General features: G+C 34.2%; 1 protein-coding gene across 1 annotated transcript in view; it reads right to left on the bottom strand.

Moving 5' to 3' along the window:
• The window catches only part of LOC102809197 (uncharacterized), a 33,041-nt gene extending 10,989 nt beyond the window's left edge, over positions 1-22,052 (bottom strand). The window contains exons 1-6 of the mRNA XM_085490588.1: positions 21,791-22,052; positions 18,116-18,218; positions 12,448-12,723; positions 11,365-11,440; positions 9,444-9,580; positions 5,610-5,813 (exon numbers count right to left, since the gene is read on the bottom strand). Of these exons, the coding sequence (XP_085346714.1) occupies positions 5,610-5,813; positions 9,444-9,580; positions 11,365-11,440; positions 12,448-12,723; positions 18,116-18,218; positions 21,791-21,862 (868 nt within the window). The 5' untranslated portion in view covers positions 21,863-22,052. The remainder of the gene's footprint in view (positions 1-5,609; positions 5,814-9,443; positions 9,581-11,364; positions 11,441-12,447; positions 12,724-18,115; positions 18,219-21,790) is intronic.
• Positions 22,053-23,231: the final 1,179 nt, after the last annotated feature.

The following is a 23,231-nucleotide window of genomic DNA, read 5'->3' as shown; positions in this document are numbered from 1 at the left end:
ATAAAATGGATAAAAGTATTTTACTCTGACATCTCCAGTTGTGTTATGAACAAAGGCACCAGTACAGGATATTTTTCTCTGGGGCGAGGAGTTAGGCAGGGGGATCCAATTTCTCCCCTTTTGTTCATTTTGGGGTTGGAGATATTTCTGTGCTCACTGCGGTCCAATCAGGATATTGAAGGGGTTGTGGTTCCGGGTTTTGGTTCTTTTAAAAGTGCAGCGTTTGCAGACGATCTGACATGCTTCCTTAGTGACCTCCCCTCATGTAGAAAACTGTTTGAAATATTGGGCAATTTCAAAAAAATATCTGGGTTAGCAATTAACCAGGATAAGTGTGAAGCAATGTGGATTGGAAACAAAAGCAAATATAAAGAGAAACCCCTTGCGGTAAAATGGCCAAATATGATTCAAATTGTTGGTGTTTACTTTTCAAATGACAGAAAAATGGCAACGGATAGAAATGTCACAATCCCCATAGAGAAACTAAAAGTATCTTTACACTTCTGGAAAATGAGAGACCTAACACTGCTTGGCAGAATCCAAATTATTAAAGCTATGGGTATTTCAAGAGTTCAGTATGTTCTTAGTCTCTCAGATTGCCCTAATAGATACCTGAAAGAAATAAACAAAATGCTATTTGCATTTCTTTGGAAAGGGAAAGATAAGGTGGCCAGGAAAACAATGATAGGGGACATTTGTGTAGGTGGCCTAAAAGTACCAGATATTTTTGCAATAGTGAAGGCTCAACGAATAGATTGGCTACGTCGTCTGTTTGACAATGATATAGTCCACCCTTGGAAATGGATTTTGCAGAAGAAACTGTCTCGAGTTGGGGGAATAGAAACTCTTTTAAAGAGTAATTTTAATATTAATGTTCTTCCCATTACTGTGAGGGGTTTCTTTCGTAGTATGTTAGAGTCGTGGCTAGCAGTCACGGCTCCGCCAGATGGTGAAAAGCATCCCCTAAATCAAAGTATTTGGAACAACAAACATATTTTACAAGGAGGCAGAAGTATATTTTTGGGAGATTTCAGTGAGGCTGGTTTCCACTATGTTGGAAATCTTTTTGATAATAAGGGCCAACTTCTTCAGTGGGGTGAAGTGGAAAAAAGGGGAATACCTCGCAAGAGATTTTTGGATTGGTTTGGAATTGTGGCCGCACTACCACGAGAATGGAAAAGGGAAGTAGATATAAACAAATTTGCTAACCCTGAGGATGATATGTTGGGTATCAGATTTGTGGGCGTTCAAATTCATTTGAAACAATGTAAAACTAAGTTGGTGACCCCCTGAAGTGATAAAGCAATATTTTATTTCGCCAAGATCTGAAATTTATCATGTTAAAACATTAAACTCCAATATTACTGAATGGGAAAGTATTTACTTAGCACCATTTAGACTTACAATAGAGTCAAAGCTCAGGGAATTTCAATGGAAAATCAGCCACAATATCCTGGTAACCAACTCTGTTCTTTGTAAGATGACCCCACCAAAGATTGAATCAGGAGCCTGTACATTCTGTAAGGGGCCTGATGAAAATCTGCTTCATCTTTTCTATGAATGTCCAGTAGTAAAATTATTTTGGGATACATTCTTTGAGATATGGGGGACAAAACTGAGTTTCCCTCGGGTGAACGACCCAGAATGCTTCTTGTTTGGTGATAGTCTTCTCCCCCTCCTGTTAAACTTTTTGCTTTTGGTAGCCAGGAGGTTTATTTATATTTGCAGATGTCGGGGTAACAAACCAAAATTTGAGGAATTTAAAGACTTCGTGCAGAGGGTACAGAAAACTGAGTACTTGATTGCAAACAGAAAAGGTAAATTGGGAAAACATTTAAAAAAATGGGGAAAATTTATGAAAATTGTAGCAACGACCCAGCATATCAGCATGAATTCCTGAAAAAATTGTAATATTTTTGTGAAGACTTTGTACTTGTTGTGCAATGTAATTTTTTTTTTGGTACACATACATGTAACTACGTAAAGTGCTTATGTAAATTGACTCAATAAAAAATGTTTTAAATACAAAAAAAAAGTTGCATGGACATAAATTGGCAAACATGATTTCTATGGCATTTTCAAGTTTATAGCACTCTCCATCCAGGTCAGCATTATTCTCAGCAAGGAAACCAGATAGCACCAAACAGGTAAAATGACAAGAAAGTATACAAATCAGATCTGCAAATATGTAGAGTCAGTGTTGTGTCTGTTTGGATAAACTAGTTTGTGGCCCTGGATCAGTTTCAATATCTCTAATAAGGACAACATTACTTCTCATACGACAATGATACAAATAAAGTACAAAAATCCAGAAGAATATTATCAAGTTTTTATTATCATACATTAATATTAACAAATCGTGTGAAATTTTATGTGCAGAGAAAACACATATTTATGCTTTGGTTGACAGAACTTCTCAAAGTAAAAAAAAAAGAGGACCTGCGAAACTTTATACAATTGTCAGACACGCAGTGAATAGTACCGGTATGTTTTTGTAATACATGTAGTTCCAGTGCCTTTGCTTTCTGAGAAAAAAATCTGGCTCTGCACCTGAAAAAAAACAAAAAAAAACATTTAGTCCAATAATAAATTTATACCAGCCAGAAAGAAATTGCAGTTCACACTGTTCGATTTTAAACATGTTCTACCAAAGTCTGGGATGAACTAATTCAATAGTTTCCACTCTACAAAGTTGTCAAATTAATATTCACAGGATTCTGCAAAAATAAAATATTAAGAATGTGCAAAAAGCCAGAGTACTTGTGCTGAAAATTTCACTTGAGCTGAACCAAATGGATGCCAAGCTATCAAAAGTAATAAAAAAAAACTATTGAGAAAAATACAAAAAAATACATTTAATATAAAAGCAGATAGAAGTGCATAAAAAACTAATCAGCAGAGGTAGTGATCATGTAACCTAAGTGTATGTCAAATTTCCTTTGAACTGGATTGCATTGTCTCAGATTGGCTGCTAATTTGTATATTAATTTGCATACTAATTAACATATTGTAGTTGTATTAAAATATTATATAAAATAATATCTGAAGTTTTGAAAAAAAAAAATTTAATATTAAGTCAACATCATTAAAATTGAGGATTACGTGAATTTGACCCCCTCCCTAATATTATTTCACATATCCCTTAAAAACATGGCCGCCGTTAAATCCATCTCAATCGAGGTCTGTAATTTATTTTCCTGCTCATAATGGAGATAAATTATGGTAGCTAAACATTGAAATTGCCACCCTGACTTCTGTACCGAAATAAATAGCTGATTGGGAAAATGTGTCTCTGTTGACAGAGGTTCGATTTACCAATAAACTTCCAACACCGCATGTAGCATGGAGGTCCCGGTCACGAATGCAATAACGCACTCGGGTATCATATTTACTTCAAAGGTAATTTAAAAGTGATGATAGATTCATTGATATTGAATTAAAGTACTTTTCAATTTCATCATTGCTTTCAAGCAGTCACGGTTGGCTGAACTTGACTTGTGTTTTCTCGATAATTCTAGTCTAATGTGTCGGCACGAAACCTAGCTGCAGTTCTGCAGCTCGCTTGGTTTCGCTGTCGGTTATTTTGTTCGTCGTGGTGTTAACGCGAAACCAGGGAGCTACAGTTCCATCCTATGCGAGTTACCATATTTTACCGACCTGAAATCAGGTCGGGCCGTAACAGCCGTTATTTTTTTCATTATTTTCGCCTCAAGTTTCTACTTTTCTACTGTCGATGGGTCCCGAAACTATTTCATCAATTATTTTGAGGGCGATTGTCCGAAATTGGTCGATTTCACGTCGAAAACTGCGGAAAACTACAGCAAAATCCCCGCGTTTGCCGCCATCTTGAATAAGTTATCGTGACGTCACAAGGCGTCACAGTTTTCCCATTTCACGCAGTTGTCGTCGTGAAAACGACCAATTTCGGACAATCGCCCTCAAAATAATTGATGAAATAGTTTCGGGACCCATCGACAGTAGAAAAGTAGAAACTTGAGGCGAAAATAATGAAAAAAAACGGCTGTTACGGCCCGACCTGATTTCAGGTCGGTAAAATATGGTAACTCGCATAGGATGGAACTGTAGCTCCCTGGTTTCGCGTTAACACCACGACGAACAAAATAACCGACAGCGAAACCAAGCGAGCTACAGAACTGCAGCTACACGAAACCAAGTTTCAATCTGCTACAGTTGCCAATGAACAACGGAAATAGCAATCGTACATAACAGAATCACGATCAGCGTGTTCTAAACTTTTACGTTTTTATTATTCCAGTATTTTATATGCCAAACGTTATTCCCAAGCCTCCTAAATGACGAGATAGACTTTCGATTTACACGTTTCATAACCAGTTCTTGAACTAATAGCAGGATTGTTTTTCTGGCAAAATGTGACACTGTGCGATCGCTAGTTTCTCACTAAAGTCAGGACACAAAAGGATGAATCAAATAAATACCATAATAAATACCATTGGCACAGTTTCTTACCTTTGAGATAGAATTTAATCTATGTAAGCCTTGTGCAAAGAAAGATACAGTCCGGAATAAAATATCCTCAGACGAAATCGCCGACGATTTCCTCAGCGGTTGGACTGGCGCATGCGCAATACGGTATGCCAGTTCTCTTGCGAGATGTCGTTAAAACTCAGATTTTTCCGGCAAATTTCGGCATTTGTACTAGTAAAATGTTGAAAATCACAGAAAAACACAATGAAACTTTGGCGAATCAAAAAAATACTTGGCGTGCATATGTATGGCATTGAGATTTACATTTGCACCAATTTGGAAAAAAATTGGACAGAGCATATCAAAGTTATAGGAGGCAAAAGACGGACGAATGGACGGACGGACGGACGGACAGAACCCAATCTATAAGCCTTCGGCAGACTTCGTCTGCGAAGGCTAAAAAAGTTTGAGCTTTACTATCTCCTGACCACTAAATGTGGTATAGATGTCTGTCAAAACAGACTTCTAAGCAGTCTCAGGGGGATTCTCAGTCAACTAAAAATTGTTGATGTCATAAGAATATTTTTTTGAAGTTTCAAATTAGAGCAAAGATTGAGCATATGCCTCAAAAGTTTTAATCAATATCTCTGATATTGATTGGGTGTATGGTAAGTATATGGCAAAACAAAATACTGTGGACGTGAATATGTTTTGAACACATAACCAGCAACATTGTCAACTAGCAGACAATACAACTGTGCTGTACATAATGTTGCTTCCAGGTAGCCAGGCATTTATCAAATTTGAAGGCAACATGTCGGAATTTACCTAATGATAGAATTCTGGCTAGATGTACAAAACAAATTTGCAGCCATAGTAAACAAACAATATTACATAATGTGTCTTACTCTTTTTACTAGATAGAGTAAACCATTTTAATTTCCAAGGAGAAATTTTTGTAATGAGTAGTTTGTGAGCCAAGAAAATTCACATAATATTGTAGCAGTGAAGATTACCCTGAGGTCCTTAAGACAGGGAGTTATAGAATATGAAAAACTGCAAACAACAAAAATGGTACAAATGTATGCAGGTATCGTGAGGACACAGATGTCTGGAGGACAACAAAAACACAATATGTTATTCAAAAAGTAATTTTGACTCACCATTCTCTATGTTCCTAGAATGTTGTTTTTTCTTCCTCAATTTGCATACACCAATGGGCACCAGTATGATAATTAGTACACCACCTATGATTAACATGCCACGCATTGTCTCCCAAACACTATCACCACTACCTGTTATAGCACCAGGCTGAGGTGCTGGGGTCGCAATCACAGGCGTGGATCGATCACTTGAAATAACATTTTCTGTAAAAATAATAAATAATTAAAATGGTATATTCTTATTCTATTCGTTACTTTGACATAATATGTTTTTTTTTAAATTGAAAACATATAAAACTTAAATCTTAATATATTTCTATGGTATCCATCGAAATCCATCACAGTATTATTCTTATTTATGACAGATTTGAAAAGAGCTATTATCACATAACATAAACCAAATTCATCTATTGGCGAGATTTGGAAAGTATTAAAAACAAGCAGCCTATCGGCTGAGATAGCTCCGCTGCTAGCAGTGCACATGGCAATTAAAGAACAGAAGATATCATTAGATCAAAGAAAGCTTAGAAAGAACTCCCATGTGCTGAGAGTATTGGAGACACATTAAATATAATTCGAAATTACTTAGCTGAAAACTAATTATGCAAATCAGAAAATTAACATGAACAGATTTGATTGTAAAACTAATGAGGTCTGCGCAATGTAACAAAAACTCTATGTACCAAGTTTAATTGAAATGTGATTAGAACCAAAAAATTATGAATTATTATGCTAATTGGGGAAATAATACCCCAAACTAATTAAGTTTGTACATTGTCCTAGAGCATCTTTGTACTAAGTTTCATTAAAATGGAAATTAGTACTTTAGATATCAGTGTGAAAGCTTAAAATTGGTTAATTATGCAAATTGGGTAATTAATATGTACAGATTTTAACCCACAATTATCCAGGTCTGTCTATTGTCCTACAGCATCCATGTATAAACATTCATTGATATGTGATGATTACGGTAGTACCTGAGATATCAGTGTGAAAGTTGGAAATTGGTTAATTATGCAAATTAGGTGATTAATATGCACAAATATTTACCAAAAACTAATTGGGTCTCTGCATAATTTTAGATTCATTGAAATGTGATGATTAGTACTTTAGATATCAGTAGAAAAGCTGAAAATTAATTATGCAAATTAGGTAATTAATATGCACAATTATTTACCCTGAAACTAATCAGGTCTCTGGATAGTCCTAAAGGATCTATGTACCAAGTTTCATTGAAATGCGATGATTAGTACTTGAGATACCCGTGGAAAAGCTGAAAATTAACTAATTATGCAAATTAGGTGATTAATATGCACAAATATTTATCCGAAACAATCAATCTCTGCATAGTCCTTGAGTATGTAAGTACCAAGTTTCATTGAAATGTAATGCTCACTACTTATATCAAAAGCTGAAAATTAATTAATTATGCAAATTAGGTAATTACATGTACTGATATTACCATAAAAACTATCAGGTCTGTGCAGTGTCATATGACATCTATGTACCAAGTTTCATTGAAATGTGATGATTAGTACTTGAGATATCAGTGGAAAAACCGAAAATTGACTAATCATTATGCAAATTAGGTAATTAGTATCCACGGATTATTACCAAAAACTAATCAAAACCTAGCATTAGTTCAGAAAATCTATGTACCAAGTTTCATCAAAATCCAATGAGTGGTTGTTTAGATATCAGTGGAACAGTCATGGAACCACTAAAAAATAGCTAATTATCATGCAAATTAGGTAATTAATATGCACGGATTTTTACCAAAAACTAATCAAATCTGCGCATATGTTCAGAGCATCTATGTACCAAGTTTCATCAAAATCCAATGAGTGGTTCTTTAGATATCAGTGGAACAGTCATAGAACAGCTAAAAATTAGCTAATTATCATGCAAATTAGGTAATTAACGAGCATGGATTTTAACCAAAACCTAATCAAAACCTAGCATTAGTTCAGAGCATCTATGTACCAAGTTTCATCAAAATCCAATGAGTGGTTCTTTAGATATCAGTGGAACAGTCATAGAACAGCTGAAAATTAGCTAATTATCATGCAAATTAGGTAATTAACGAGCATGGATTTTTACCAAAACCTAATCAAATCTGCGCATTGGCCCAGAGCATCTATGCACCAAGTTTCATCAAAAACCGATGTATGGTTCTTGAGATAGCAGTGGAACAGTCGGACACACATACACACACACACACACGCACACACACACACACACATACAGACACACTAACTGCAAAGACTCCCATTTTGTGCTTCGCACATGGGAGTCAAAAATGAACAATATGTATAGTATCAAAGCAATCGGACTTACAGTTTTTAACAAGAAGTCGAAAATATCACTTTTTACCAAAAATATTCACCAAAATTAGAGAATTGAAGATACCATCACAAAATGAACAAATCTGAGAGAGGTCCACATGTAGTACCTATATATGTAATATCAAAGCAATCAGACTATTGGTTTTTTACAAGAAGTCGAAAATATCACTTTTTACCAAAAATGACAAAAATATTCACCAAAATTATAGAATCGAAGATATCATCACGAAACGAACAAATCTGAGAAAGGTCTACATGTAGTATCTAAATATGTAATATCAAAGCAATTGAACTATTGGTTTTTAACAAGAAGTCAAAAAGATCACTTTTTACCAAAAATTACAAAAATATTCACCAAAATTAGAGAATTGAAGACATCATCACAAAATGAACAAATCTGAGAGAGGTCCACATGTAGTATCTATATATGTAATATCAAAGCAATCAGACTTGTGGTTTTTAACAAGAAGTCGAAAATATCACTTTTTACCAAAAATGATAAAAATATTCACCAAAATTAGAGAATTAAAGATATCATTACAAATTGAACAAATCTGAGAGAGGTCCACATGTAGTACCTATATATGTAATATCAAAGCAATTGCACTTGAGGTTTTTAACAAGAAGTCGAAAATATCACTTTTTACCAAAAATGACAAAAATATTCACCAAAATTAGAGAATTGAAGATATCAACATGAAATGAACAAACCTAAGAGAGGTCTGCCCAAGGTACATAATACACCAAGTATCAAAGCATTCAGGCTTGTAGTTTTCAAGAAGAAGTCAAAAAAGTAAAACATTGACACGGACGACGACGGACAATCACTCATATGATAAGCTCCGCTCGACAAAGTCGACAGCGAAGCTAAAAATATTAGGTAGATAAGATTACACGAGTGTTGATGTACACTAACTCATTTTATAAGATATGATATCATCACCAGTAACATGAACTGTGGGACAGTTAAACTGAACTGAAAGCCATAAGCTACACGACATGGTTCAATTCAAATTTTAACAAATAAAGACATGCACTCAAAATACTTTGAAACACAAACTGAATCATATGTTTTATGAAACATTACTCCTTAATGAAGTTTGAGCCAAATTCAAAGTTTGCTTTTTTGAGTATTTTAATTAATGCCATGCATTGTAGGAGAAAACCTCCCATTTTATATAAATTCTCCAAATTCTATGTTACATTTTATGAAACATTTTTAAAATATTATAATATTCATAACAATAATATAATAATATCTGACTTTTTTTATTCCATGTCAAAAGCAAAATTTTAGAGATAAGAAGAAATAATCCCACTATAGAAACCAGTGAAAAAATGCCAATCTAGACAATTTTTCATGACATCATGTATCTTGAAAATCATCTTGTGACCCCACTTTTTGTTTTTTTATTTTTCGGTATCATGATGGTATGATGGTATATTTTTGAACCTCCTTAAACAGTTATTACAGCAGATCACATTTTACCTGTAGTTGGTAATGCATCAGTACTAGCTGAGGTAAAAGTCCTAGGAGCATCAGTAGGTTGTTTTGGAGCAAGTCCACATATAGTTGGTGTGGTTGAATTTCCTTCTTTAATGACTTGCATTCCTGTGGCTTCACAACTATGAAAAAAAAATGTTATTAATGTTTTATTTTAGGTAGTTGGTAAATTATCAAATTGTAGATATAACTAATATACAGTATTCTGGTAACATTGAAAACCAAAATAAAGTAGCTGGATACAACTCTATTTTTTATTCAAAATTCACCATTATACGAGGGGGGTGTTCAATAAGTAATGCCCCTGACCCTCTTCCAGTTGTCTGATCTAGATGAAATTTTGCATGTGTAATGATTTACATCTGTATGGGTTATGTTGCAAAAAAATGCTCTGAACTAATTGTGGTTTCTGATTTACAGTGTGAAATGAAGCCAGTTTAGTGTCGTGCAGTGATCCGGTTTTTGTATTTGAAAGGATGTCCACGAAAGGAGATTTTTGATGAAATGAGAGAAACGTATGGTGATGATGCCCCATCATATGACCTTGTAAAACGCTGGCTTTGTGAATTCAAACATGGCCGGAAGTCTTCTGCCATTGATGAGGCATCTGTCCGTTACGTTGAGGCAGCCATTTTGGAAGATAGATGCATTACTGTTCGTCAAATAGCCCAAGAGATCAAGATTAGTACAGGGTCTGTGAAAACTATCATTCATGACCATTTGCATGTGCATAAGGTGTCTGCCAGATGGATTCCCAGGGTGCTCACACCATTCCCGAAGCAAGAACGCGTCAAATGCTCGAGGATGAATTTGGAGATGTGCCATAAAGATGAGTCAAAAGACTGATTACACAGGATGAAGCTTGGATCCATCACTATAATCCAGGGACCAAAGCCTAGTCAATACAGTGGAAGCACTTGGATTCACCACCTCCAAAAAAGGCAAGGGTGCAGACCCTCCGTTGGCAAGGTCATGCAAACAGTCTTCTGAGACCAAGACAGAGTAGTGATGACAGATTTCCTGGCAAAGGGTACCACAATTACAGGAGCCTATCATGCTTCACTTTTGATGAAATTAAAAGAAGCTATCAAAATCAAGAGGCGGAGCAAAATCAGCAAAGGTATCCTCCTCCTGCAGGATGAGGATATACAACTCCGGTCCACAACTTGCATGTCACCAAATCAGAAGCACGGGCGTGTGGCTATGAAATCTTCCCCCATCCCCCTTACTCTCCTGACCTTGAACCCTCTGACTTTCATCTCTCCCCAGCCATGACGTTATTTCTGAAAGGAAAGCGTTTCCCAGATGATGCAGCCTTGATTTCTGAAGTTACAACGTGGTTGGAGGACAAACGCTGTCTCGAGCTGCATCAAACGATAGGAGAAATGCATAACTCTGGTTGGTTCCTATGTAGAGTTAAACTAATAACTGTGCTATATTTAATTATATTTAATCTCCTGCTGTGGGAAATGGCTCAGGTGCATTACTTATTGAACGCCCCTTGTAAAGTAGGAAGAGATAGTAGAATGGAGAAAAAAAAACTTAAAATTAAATCTACAGTTATAAAAAAAGAAAGAGAAAAGGAAAACATAATGAAACAAATTTAACTCAATACTAGGTACTAGGCAAATACATGGTTCTGGTCTTCATCAACATTTGACATCTCGACTTCAAAACTTCAGAAGTTTTTGTGGAGGCAATTTTTGGATAGCCTAAAATGGAGCTGAAGATAGAGTGTGCCGGAACCCCTAGTTGACCAATTTTGACTATAATAAACATTGTATATGATAAAGAAAGGTGTGGAATAACAGGAATATACTGGTATGTTTCTACCGGTATGTAAAAAAAAAAATATAGATCAGATTTTACAGGGTTCGTATGAACAAACTATAAAGTAGAAACTTACTCTGGCTGCTTCTTACACTTCTTAGTGTTTGAGGTAACATCAGAATAAGTACCGTCCACACACACAACACACAAACCTGTAAGAACAAAATCTTATCAAATCCCAGAAACGTATGGTTTGGTTGATTTAAAAGTGTAAGGGCCACACATTAATGACTTACATAGGCTGCACAACTAAAGATGATTATTCAAAAATGTTTTGAATAATAATATAATGCATTTGAGACTATGAATATGATTGTTAAGCATGAAGCATTATAGGAATATTCAAGAGTTTGCTTTTCTGTTATTACTGGAGCGAATTACTAAATTTGAAAATCAAGAACCTTAAATTTTGTGAATCCATTTCATTGATTGGAACATGCATCATTATACCAAAGGAAACTAGTTACAATGGTAATCTGAAATAATTGGGGGACATAGCTGATTTTAGACTTATACTCAACTTTTTAGACAAGATTTTTTACGTTTACTAAGATTGTGAAAATAAAATGAGATGACCAGCTATTTTGTTATCAGATATCAAAAATGTAAACATTAATTTTCATGAAAAATATAAATCTATCAGCCATCATATACTAAATCAAGTAGGAATGTTGAAAGTTGCATGCCTTTCACTGAATGAGAACCAGGAGTGACATAGAAATTCTCCAAGTCATGAATGATTACTGCAATTGGTGGGGTGCTTGATAAATTCCGAAACAGTCACTACCACAGGCAAGAGAGATTATGTTGTTTTTTTTCAAATACTAGTATTCATACATGTAGCTTAGTAATTCATTTATTAAAAAAAAAAAGTTAAAAAGTAAAAATTCAGTGAAGCAGTGCACTTTTTTGAAAACATATTATGATGAAATGACTTTATTGTATATTATACAAACGCATGCATATTGTTACGGTAACGCTGTGGAAATGACGTCAGAAATAAATGATGGCAGCTTTCCAATGGGAATGTGTTAAAGAATACATATACATCAAGCATACTCCAATTTCAAATTTACCTTCTGAATAATTAAGCAAACCCATGAGAATGGTACATTGAAAAAAAGTGTAGTATATACCACAGTCCCTCAGCTATACTCACCATTTTTACTACCTTGTCCTGGTGGACAGTCTGCATTCTGTAGACAAAATTCATGCGTATCAGTATAATGATAACTCTTTTCACACTTGCACACATTGTCCTCAGTACCATCATTGGAAGCTGCTTTATGTATCACTTCATGCGATTTATTGCACATATTCATAGCCTTGCAGTAATCCGCCCCATTCCATTTATCCATGTACCAATTCCTATCGCAAGGAACACATGAGCTCTCGGGATGTTCACTACTGGTACAATGTGTTAGTATCCGGTAACCTACATATAAAAAAGACATGTACAAATTCAACAATTAATCAATGACTTTTCCAAATTGAACATCATTCTAACCAAATATTTTATGCAACACCTTTTTTCTGTAGTTTCTACATTTATTTTACACCAAATAGAAACTTTCTTTCTTTACACATCTTGATCCAAAATTGTTCAAAAAAAAAAAATATGACTTTCACTGTGAACGATATTGCATGTAGATTTCTAAGTGATACATTTCATAAAACAAATCTGGTAGTACTACACATAAATGATATTGTGGTCACCATGAGTATGTGACACATTGGAACATTCATGATTTAAAAGAAAAATATGATAAAATAAAAATGTTCATTATTTGTGTTTGCATGTAAGATATAATTTTGAATTCTAGGCCTAAATTTCACATCTGTGTAATAATATTTATAGCGATAAATTCAATAATATCAAAATACTGTCAATAATGTTGCTATGTTTATGAAGATTTAGGATTTATAAGCCGAGGGTATATGCAAGCATGCGATATATGCGATAGATCACACATGAATTCAAGTACCGATAGTTACTAAAATTGGGATATGGTCACAATATCGCAAGAAAAATAATTCAAGAAATCCTATTACAAATACGTGTGTCAGGGAAAGAACTAGTTTATGACCATTTCTAAGGACTCCTCATGCTCCATCATGCTATTGGTTAGAAGTATACATTTAATTTCCATGCACAAAATGGGATTTCGTTCCAATGCTCACAAATTAATCGTAAGAGTTTGCTTCTCATGGAGATCTTCATAACATATTACCGAACATGAACACTGTATACCCATAAATTCTTGTTATTATCAACATTGAATCAAGGTACACTGTAACATTGAATCAAGGTACACTGTAACATTGAATCGAGGTACACTGTAACATTGAATCGAGGTACACTGTAACATTGAATCGAGGTACACTGTAACATTGAATCGAGGTACACTGTAACATTGAATCGAGGTACACTGTAACATTGAATCGAGGTACACTGTAACATTGAATCGAGGTACACTGTAACATTGAATCGAGGTACACTGTAACATTGAATCGAGGTACACTGTAACATTGAATCGAGGTACACTGTAACATTGAATCGAGGTACACTGTAACATTGAATCGAGGTACACTGTAACATTGAATCGAGGTACACTGTAACATTGAATCGAGGTACACTGTAACATTGAATCGAGGTACACTGTAACATTGAATCGAGGTACACTGTAACATTGAATCGAGGTACACTGTAACATTGAATCGAGGTATACTGTAACATTGAATCGAGGTATACTGTAACATTGAATCAAGGTATACTGTAACATTGAATCAAGGTGTACTGTAACATTGAATCAAGGTGTACTGTAACATTGAATCAAGGTGTACTGTAACATTGAATCAAGGTATACTGTAACATTGAATCAAGGTATACTGTAGCATTGAATCAAGGTATACTGTAACATTGAATCAAGGTATACTGTAACATTGAATCAAGGTATACTGTAACAGTGAATCAAGGTATACGGTAACATTGAATCAAGGTATACTGTAACATTGAATCAAGGTATACTGTAACATTGAATCAAGGTATAATTATTATGTAATATTGAATCAAGGTATACTGTAACATTGAATCAAGGTATACTGTAACATTGAATCGAGGTATACTGTAACATTGAATCAAGCTATACTGTAACATTGAATCAAGGTACACTGTAACATTGAATCAAGGTATACTGTAACATTGAATCAAGGTATACTGTAACATTGAATCAAGGTATACTGTAACATTGAATCAAGGTATACTGTAACATTGAATCAAGGTATACTGTAACATTGAATCAAGGTATACTGTAAAACATGTCTTTTTAGCTACTATGTTATTTTAGCTAATTTAGCTAATCTAAAATAAAGTATATTCTCACAATGAGATTGTTGACACTTCAGCTAAATTAAGATTCAGTTAATTCATGCATGGAGACAAATTTGCTAAAATGGCTTTTAGCAATTTAAACATGTTTTACAGTATATGATAGAACACCATATGGAATGAGTTCCTGCCAGAATGATGACGAACGTGCATTGTATGCTTCATTGTGTTGGACTTATGGATCAAGTCACATATCTACATGTATCAATTCATAACATAAAAAATGACAATAGCAAACTATGTTTCTGAAACCATCTAGATATTAACACACAAACTGTACTCAATGTGTATGCTTATGGATCACAATGTATTAGCATGCCATTTGATGATATGATATGCATATATGTTCATTTTAAAAATGAATAAGTAAAAACAAATATTATTAAACACTAAAACAATATGTATCAGATTACTATAAATATTTGACTTTAACACTTAAAACAAGAATCTAGACTTGTGTACATATGTACATTATATACTGACCCCAGGTTACAGAACGAGAAGGCCAAGAAACATTTTCTTATTTACGCATGATTATATTCAATCTGAATTGCTAATACAGAATGGAAGTTATATCACAATTAAGGAACACAATTTTGACAGCAGGTTTTAAAGCAGGTACCCTGCAGCCAAAATATAGCGTGTCATTCCTAATTGTCTATTTCCAATTCATGCATAAGGATCAGTATAATTCATCACAATTAAGCAACTGTGGTAGAAGCCTATCGCTATGACAACCAAACTGGCATGGTTCGAGGTACACCACCTATTATAAACCAGGAAAACATTCAGTAATACCGGTAATAAAATATATGAGACTAGTAGGAAAACACCACAAAGTGTACAGGAAAACAGACATTATCTACCAGTATGCAAGTAGAAGCTAGTGTAGGTAGTCAGTTACAAGGTACTGTCAGATTATTAACATTTTATTGTATATATGCAATATGAGTTTTTCTTATTTATATTTGTAAAATATTTGTTTCCCCAGGAACAGGGTTATGGAGAAGTGCTTGTACATTTATGACAAGCGTTTAATAATGCTGAATTGGAATCTGATACCAGAATAGATCCTTAATTGTTTCATAGTAAGCCAAATTAAATTCTGGATAGCAGTTGAATTATGTGATTTAAAAATATTCATGTTCAGAAATTGTAACAAAAAAACACAGTAAAAATGTTATTAAATCTTATTGACTAGTACCATTCACACATAAAGCATACACGTACAAGAAAACTGACATACTGGTACACCATATACTATAATGGTTGAAATGAAGAGAAAACAAATCCCACTACAGAATGAGACCTACCCCTGGTACTACTGCTCATAAACTTTAAAAGTTACTTACCATAATTAATTTGTTTTTAGTTCCTGAAATAATACATAATCTCATTTAATTAATTAATTATTCTAATTATCTAAAAAAAAATTATTTGCTAGGTTTACACGGCAACATTTCATTGGAGCCAAAATATTGCTCCTCCCTCCAATCAAAAAGGAATCATGTGCATTTATACAGTTCGGGCGAAATGAGAGCAGAGTTCAAACTGCATGGTTCATTCAAAGCGAAACGGAACTGTTTCATCATCTAGTTAAGAATCAATATATTTTTATTATTTGAGAATCTATTTTGAATCTAAATGACAAAACATCCTTGATATTGTTGTCTCCCATTGCCATCGTATTCTTGGGTTTTCTGTCATGACAGGGCCTACATTCCTTAAGAAACAGGTAATGTACATTTGGAGAAATCAGGTAAAATTAATGTAGCAAGCGTTTTTTGCTAATCGTCAGCGACAAACAACACTTATTTTCGCGCTCAAAGGGGCTGAAATTTACACTTTCCGCTCAGAAATTAAGAACGATATTGACTTCTGAGATGGCATGATTTAAATGGAACGTAATTTGAAGAAATCGATAACAGGGCATGATTTCAGCTCTGATGCTTTTACATAGTCAGAGCCATGTCGGGCCCAGTCCTTTTGGAGCTCAACTTTTATCAGAGCCAATCTCGGCTAGAGCTGGCTCAAGCTGAACATGTTAATTTACATGACAATTTTTGCTGGCTCAAGCCACTGGGCATCTGTAAAATGCCGCCGTGTAAACGAAGTAATTAAATTAGATTTTAAACAGTGTAAGCATTTCAAGTAAAAATAAAAATGAAACGATGGTACATTATTGTTAAAACGAATAAATAATACAGAAAGCATATTGTACATCTCATGATACAAGTCTCCCTCTCATTTTGTTACCAAATGAATAAACACAACTGTAACATTTTGAGTCAGGTATGTTTATGATAATTTTGTTAACATAGCTAAAAAAAAAAGGTATGGTTATATAAGGGGATGGCATAAGTACATGGCCTAGGACAATTACAAAAATTGCAAAATTATTGCAAAAAAATGAAAACAAATATGTATTTACCACAATAAAATGTGTGAAACTCAACTAAGAATAAATTTTAAAAATAATGGATATTTAGTCTTTAGGCAGCGATAACAGCAAATAGTTAACAAATTATTATTACATTTTCCAGCTTAATATTTCATTGTTATTCAAGAAAAGAAAAACAAACAATAATGTGTTACCAGGCACAGATATCAACAAATGTTTAGAATGAAAAATACTCTAAGGCCAGCTGAAATAAGTTCCTTGTTCATCAGACCTGCTCACACCTGCTCACAGCTGCCAGATTGTATTTTGTAATTTTTTATTTTTGAGATTTGCAGCAAAGGATTCACTTTACCAAAATGCGAGACATCAAGCCAAAAGTTGTCAGTGCCAACCACATTCCCAACCACAAACATAAGCCATTGTTCATCATTGATAATCGTCTGCTTACTATACATCATTTAAAGAAAGTTCAAAGTCAAAAAGAAAAATTATTAGCCCTTCACTTCCAACTTTTGGGGGAGAAAAATCACTCAGGACTCCAAGAGAAATCTGATGAACAAGATTTTCCTTTGTCTGGCCTAAAAGACATTTACAATTCAATTTACCTTAAATAAGTCACTACCTACTGTAACATTATTTCAGATATACAATGTATACCGTCGCATAATTTAAGTTGCACTCAGAGATAAATATTTTTAAAATTAGAAAATACTGATAAGTTGATAAGTAATTAGTATATTTATGTATACATGTATAAATGTTGTAAATGAAAATTTTAAAGTCATATATACTCCCTAGGATGGTCAAAATTATCACAGTGCTACTTCAGGTTGAATTGCTGAAAATTTGTCAGTTGCATATTTCTATGGCTTAGAGTGAAACATGTTTATTTACACAAAATTGAAATGTATGACACATCCAGCATCTCTCTCTCTCTCTCTTCAGCAAACTGATCCTTGTCTCTGAAATTGATCATTCGCATTATGTAACCATAAATGATGATTTGCATATATAATTTATTCAAACTTCAAAACTTACCTGGTCTGCATTTGTTGCAACACACCCCATGTGTTGTATACTGTCTCTCATTACACTTGGGTAGGCTATTTAGACAACTTAATTCAACATTCAGAAGCAATATCTATAAATAGAAATAAATGACAAATCAATAGCATAGCCCCTGTCTTGTATTGTATACAATAACATGCATGTTAAATGGGATTGGCATGTATCAAAGGCGGATAAATGGATAAGGGTAGACAACTTTCACAGTGCATGCTGACATTGCAATCACATCAATTCCTTGAATTTAATTCACCTTTTAAAAAAACAAACATGTATCATTTTTTTCTACATGTTTTCAGACAGGTTTGATTGAGACAAAGTCAATGAGAATTTATTTACTTTTAGTTCGAATATGAACAAAGAAGTACATAAAAATGTTTGGTAGGAAAAAATTATGGTTTTTTAACACATACATGTAATTTCATAGTCTCCCATAGATGTATGTGTTGTAGAGTGAGCAGGCGGAGGGTGTTCACTAAATGTAACTATCGCAGCTACTATTATTTTTTTATTTTTACCTCAAAACCATGTATAAGTCGTTCCACAGGTGGTTGGTTATTGAAGTTATTACATGGATGCATGTCTATGGGACGAAACGACTATGCCCCAGAACAGGACCTTATCCTTGCACGAAATAATAGAAATTCAAGCAGTTTGGTAATGCAAAACAAGCATATGTCATTAAATTTATTCATCCATGCTTCAAAACCTAAAAATCACTACTACTTGTTCTTGGCCTTGGCCCTGACATGTATTTCAGCAACTATTAGCACACAAATAGATCAAGGCCCCAGATGTGAAGTCGTCAAGCCCCATGGAAAATACATCTAGTCAAACTGTGAATCTGTGAACTGCGATAAAAATTGGTGTGTGGCGAAATTTTGTAAAAATGATTAGCCACACTTGCAAATTATATTTTTCACCCCCAAAAAATGTTCAGGGCGATCTTGGCTGTACTAGCTGTAGACATAATTGCTATTCTGGAATGCAGTGACTTCCGGGTTCATGAAATCTTTCTATGCAATTCCTTCTATAGGGGGGTCAATTTATTTATAATTCTTAGGCAATGGATAACAGCTGCTATATGCAAATTAGTCCGAGTCTTCGCACTGCGTTGTACGTGTAGTTCATTAGAAGGTGAAAGAAAACGTCATTGTGGCCATCGCATAATAGTCCAGAATAATGGATATTACATAACACACCCTTTACCTTTTTAAGTGTTCTGGGTTTTATAAATGTAATACGAATACACTCCCTTTGGCTCTTTTGACATATAATAAATAATGTTGAAATTCACTTCAAATATGAACTTGGTTGGCTTAATTTTTTTAATTTTATTTTAATATATTTTTTTTATCACAACACACTTTGCAATGGGCGTCTTTAACGGTCAATATTATTTACGAAAACATTTTATCTAAAACTGACTAGGCGATTCCCTCCACCAATAGTGTCACATCATTTCGGCTATTTTTTCGTAACAAAATCAAAATGACTCTCATTGTGTTAGCTAAGCATGAGTACTATGAATATTGTATTAGAAGTTTTGATAATTGTGATATTAATTAATACTTGCTTGATACATGTACACTCACAAAAATATCCATGAAATATTAATAATTGAAATACTTATATATCCTGGAAAAAATAAAGCATTATTTTTTCTTGTCATAATGATGCATTTTTCGGCAGTTGTTATTTTGTTTTGTGTAAGGTTGTCAGTCGATTGCTTTGCGTTCTTTTTTACAACAGTAAAAGAGGTATATTATTTCCAGTATATCATAGCCAGTACTCGTATACTTTGTTATCCAGCATAAATATTGGATTGTTCGGAAGCATGATTGTAATTTGAATTTTGTTTAATAATGCATTATGATGATGCTATTGGGCCCTATGGTTAGTCATGAGTTCCACGTTGACTATGTCCCAGTCCGTTTACTTACAATGTCAGTTTCTGACTGATATATACAAAATGTGACCAAGAAAAAGTGAAAATAGTGAAAAATAACAATTAAAAAAAATCAGTTCTATTTCTAATATATCTCTGCCACCACAGTTTTCTGGCTGCAAAGATCTCTGGGAATGTGAATATGATGTACCCGGTAAATAGTATTTCCACCTATTTATTTTTATTCCTACTATACTTAGAACGCTCAAGTAAATGTCAAATTCGCGACTGTGCATATTTTCGTACAGTGGAGTGAACATTGCTACAATCAAAGATGTGCTGAAGAGGAATTCTATTTTGGGCTAGTACCATTGTCAATTTTTGGAGAGTAGAGGACTATTTAGGGGACGCTCAAGTAAATAATTGTTAAAATTGCCTGATTAACATATCAAAATGAACTGCTATTGAAGCGGAACAAATTTTATATTCACCAAAAATCAATGTTGTTGTGTTTCAAGACAACAACGAACTCGAAACAAAAAAACAGTCAGATCCAAACAACCTGCATTCTTGAAAATCACGTCTTATTGCCCTTGCGTTTCCAGCGGTTAGATAGATTGTTTATTAGAGACGCTTGGGGGACCAAAATTGACGATGTGAACCACAGAAGTAATGACAAATCGGCAATAATATCCAAGGGGTTGAGGGACTGAATTTTAGAAACATATTTTTATAAATAGTATATATAAGTATATTTTATTATTATTACCATTAACTTCATTTATATTATTCATTTTAATATTTTCTTTTACAATAAATTTGCAGCACCGGTTGGCTTTCATAAACAAACCAATTCTTGCAGCAGAATAAATGTAACGTCAAAAAATAATTTAAATAAATAATGATTATATAAAAAAAAGAATATAAATAGATTAAGCCAACCAGGATCTTATTATAATCAGATTGATATGAACCATGAATACTAGTTTGACCGTTTTGATGTTTGTATTGCATAGATACATGCAGTGATATTCATTCTGTCAGGGATTGACCATCAAGGGTAGATTTTCCCAACAAAAATGCTGGGAAAATATCATTAAACAAATACATGCAATTCAAAACTGAAGAAAAAAGGATTTTACATTTTTCTACTATCTTGCTGCTCAAACTTTGAAACTAACATTTATTTTATAAGGTCAGTGACCCAGACAGTCAAATGGCGAGTTCAGACATGCACTGTTGTTTGCATAACTATTTTGATGCAATAGACATTTCAACATTGCTTGATTGTTATTTTTTACAACCTCATATCATATGTTACTGTGACTAATTTATGTTTAATACAAGGGGTATATATATTTCCGGTGATCAAATCCACCTGTTTTTTTTTTTGTTTTTTTTTTGTTTTTGTTTTTTTTGCAGATTAAACCATGCTGGAAAGGACAAAGACCAAAGGGTGTATTATATGTAATATTGATTATTTTGACAGCAAATAAAAGACCACCTGGACATGTTCATATAAGCATGGAAGGTAAAAAGAGATGAAAGCAGAGACATCTACATAAATAGTAAACATGGCGTGTTAGTATTTGTTTTACTGGTGTTCATAACGCAGAAAGAATAAAAAGTGAATCAAATAATGCCCGATCCTTGTGCGATGGCCGCGATGGCATTGGTCACGGATTGTGTGACGAGCGTTGCGGAATATTTAAAAACGTATGAAAAGCACACACGTCAACAAAATGCACACAATGACTTACCAGGCATGATAGTAGTATATTGTTTGTTTTCGCCATGTTGTTTTCGCCGTTTACCAATTTCGATGCATGCATGAAGCTCCTCTGATTTCAAGTACACTCCCTAGCCCGGCTCCCTAGTCCAACTATTAGACGCTAATTCTGAAATTTACGAATTACATGTGAACAGCGACAGGCAGTACGACAAACATGGTACCAAACAAAAGCAAAAACACTTTTCTTTCGAAGTAACACAGTATTTCCCTACGTAATAAGTGGGCGGTCAGCTGACATTCAGAGCGGTGACCGCCGAATTCGGTCAGATTCTCACTCGGCCGGTGACCGCGGACTGGGCCAGTGCCGGAGGTGGGCCAGCATATGTGTTAATGGGTTTGTAAATGGGTGTCGATTTCAGTGACGCAACAGCGAGCACTGTGTCTTTTTTCCTACAAAGTATACAACAGTGTTTTTAATTCTAACTGCCCGAGTCATATCATGGTAAAAAATAAAAAAATGCACGGGCGGCAAAAGGCGTTGATTTCAGTGACGAAACAGCGAGATTACCTTACTCAGACTATTAAGCAGAGTGATGCCTATGCAGTTTCCTGGTTCAGGTTTATAACCCTTCTTAAAGACCGGGGTGATAATTCCTAAATTCCAGACACTTGGAAATTGGCCACTTTTGAATCGGTTTAATAAGTATATTACTGCCTGATTTCATTTGTTATGCGGTCATATCCTGGAGACTTTTATTTGTTTTTAAGAGAAGAATTTCTAATTGGGAAATGTGTTGATCTAATTAAGCAATAGGTGTGTTATTCATATTATTCAGTTCTTTTATCACATTTTCATCATTCTTATTATTATTTTTGTTGAGAAGTTTGAAATGTTCATGCCATTTTGTTTCAGAAACATATTCACAATCATTAGTATCTTGCCTACCATTAGGTTCCAATATTCACCAGGGCATATGAATTACTCACTTTATCTAATTTACTCAGTAGATCTCCGTGTATTCCCATCTCTTCTTTTTAACAAGTGTTTTTATATTTACGTTTCAAGGAGTAAGAGGCAGTTCTAAGCTCTTTGTTGAAAGGATTAATGGATAATGCATGTAATTTTACTAATACACAACAAGCAGTAGATGAAGCTACTGATCTACCACAGGGCAGCGGGTAAAAGCCTAAAATATATCAGGGATGCTAATTTGGGAATATCTGTCTGTCTTTGTTTCTTCTAAACTAACAAAATCAAAATCTCTAAATAATTGATACTATCTAAAAAAAATGTGATCTTTGATTTTCTGCACCAGGCTGCAATAAATATTCCAAGTTGAAAATTTCAGACAGGCTTTCTTCGCTGAGATTGAAGTCGTGAAGGAAAAAAACAAGATATAATTATAAAAAAACGTAATGAAATACCTTATTCTAGGTCCGTGTGTACAAAACACTATATGGTCCCGAGT

The sequence above is a fragment of the Saccoglossus kowalevskii genome, chromosome 15, assembly GCF_978046115.1.
Source record: "Saccoglossus kowalevskii chromosome 15, keSacKowa6.1, whole genome shotgun sequence".
NCBI lineage: Eukaryota > Metazoa > Hemichordata > Enteropneusta > Harrimaniidae > Saccoglossus > Saccoglossus kowalevskii.
Note: the sequence above shows the minus strand (reverse complement) of the source record. Positions and strands in the feature narration are given on the sequence as shown.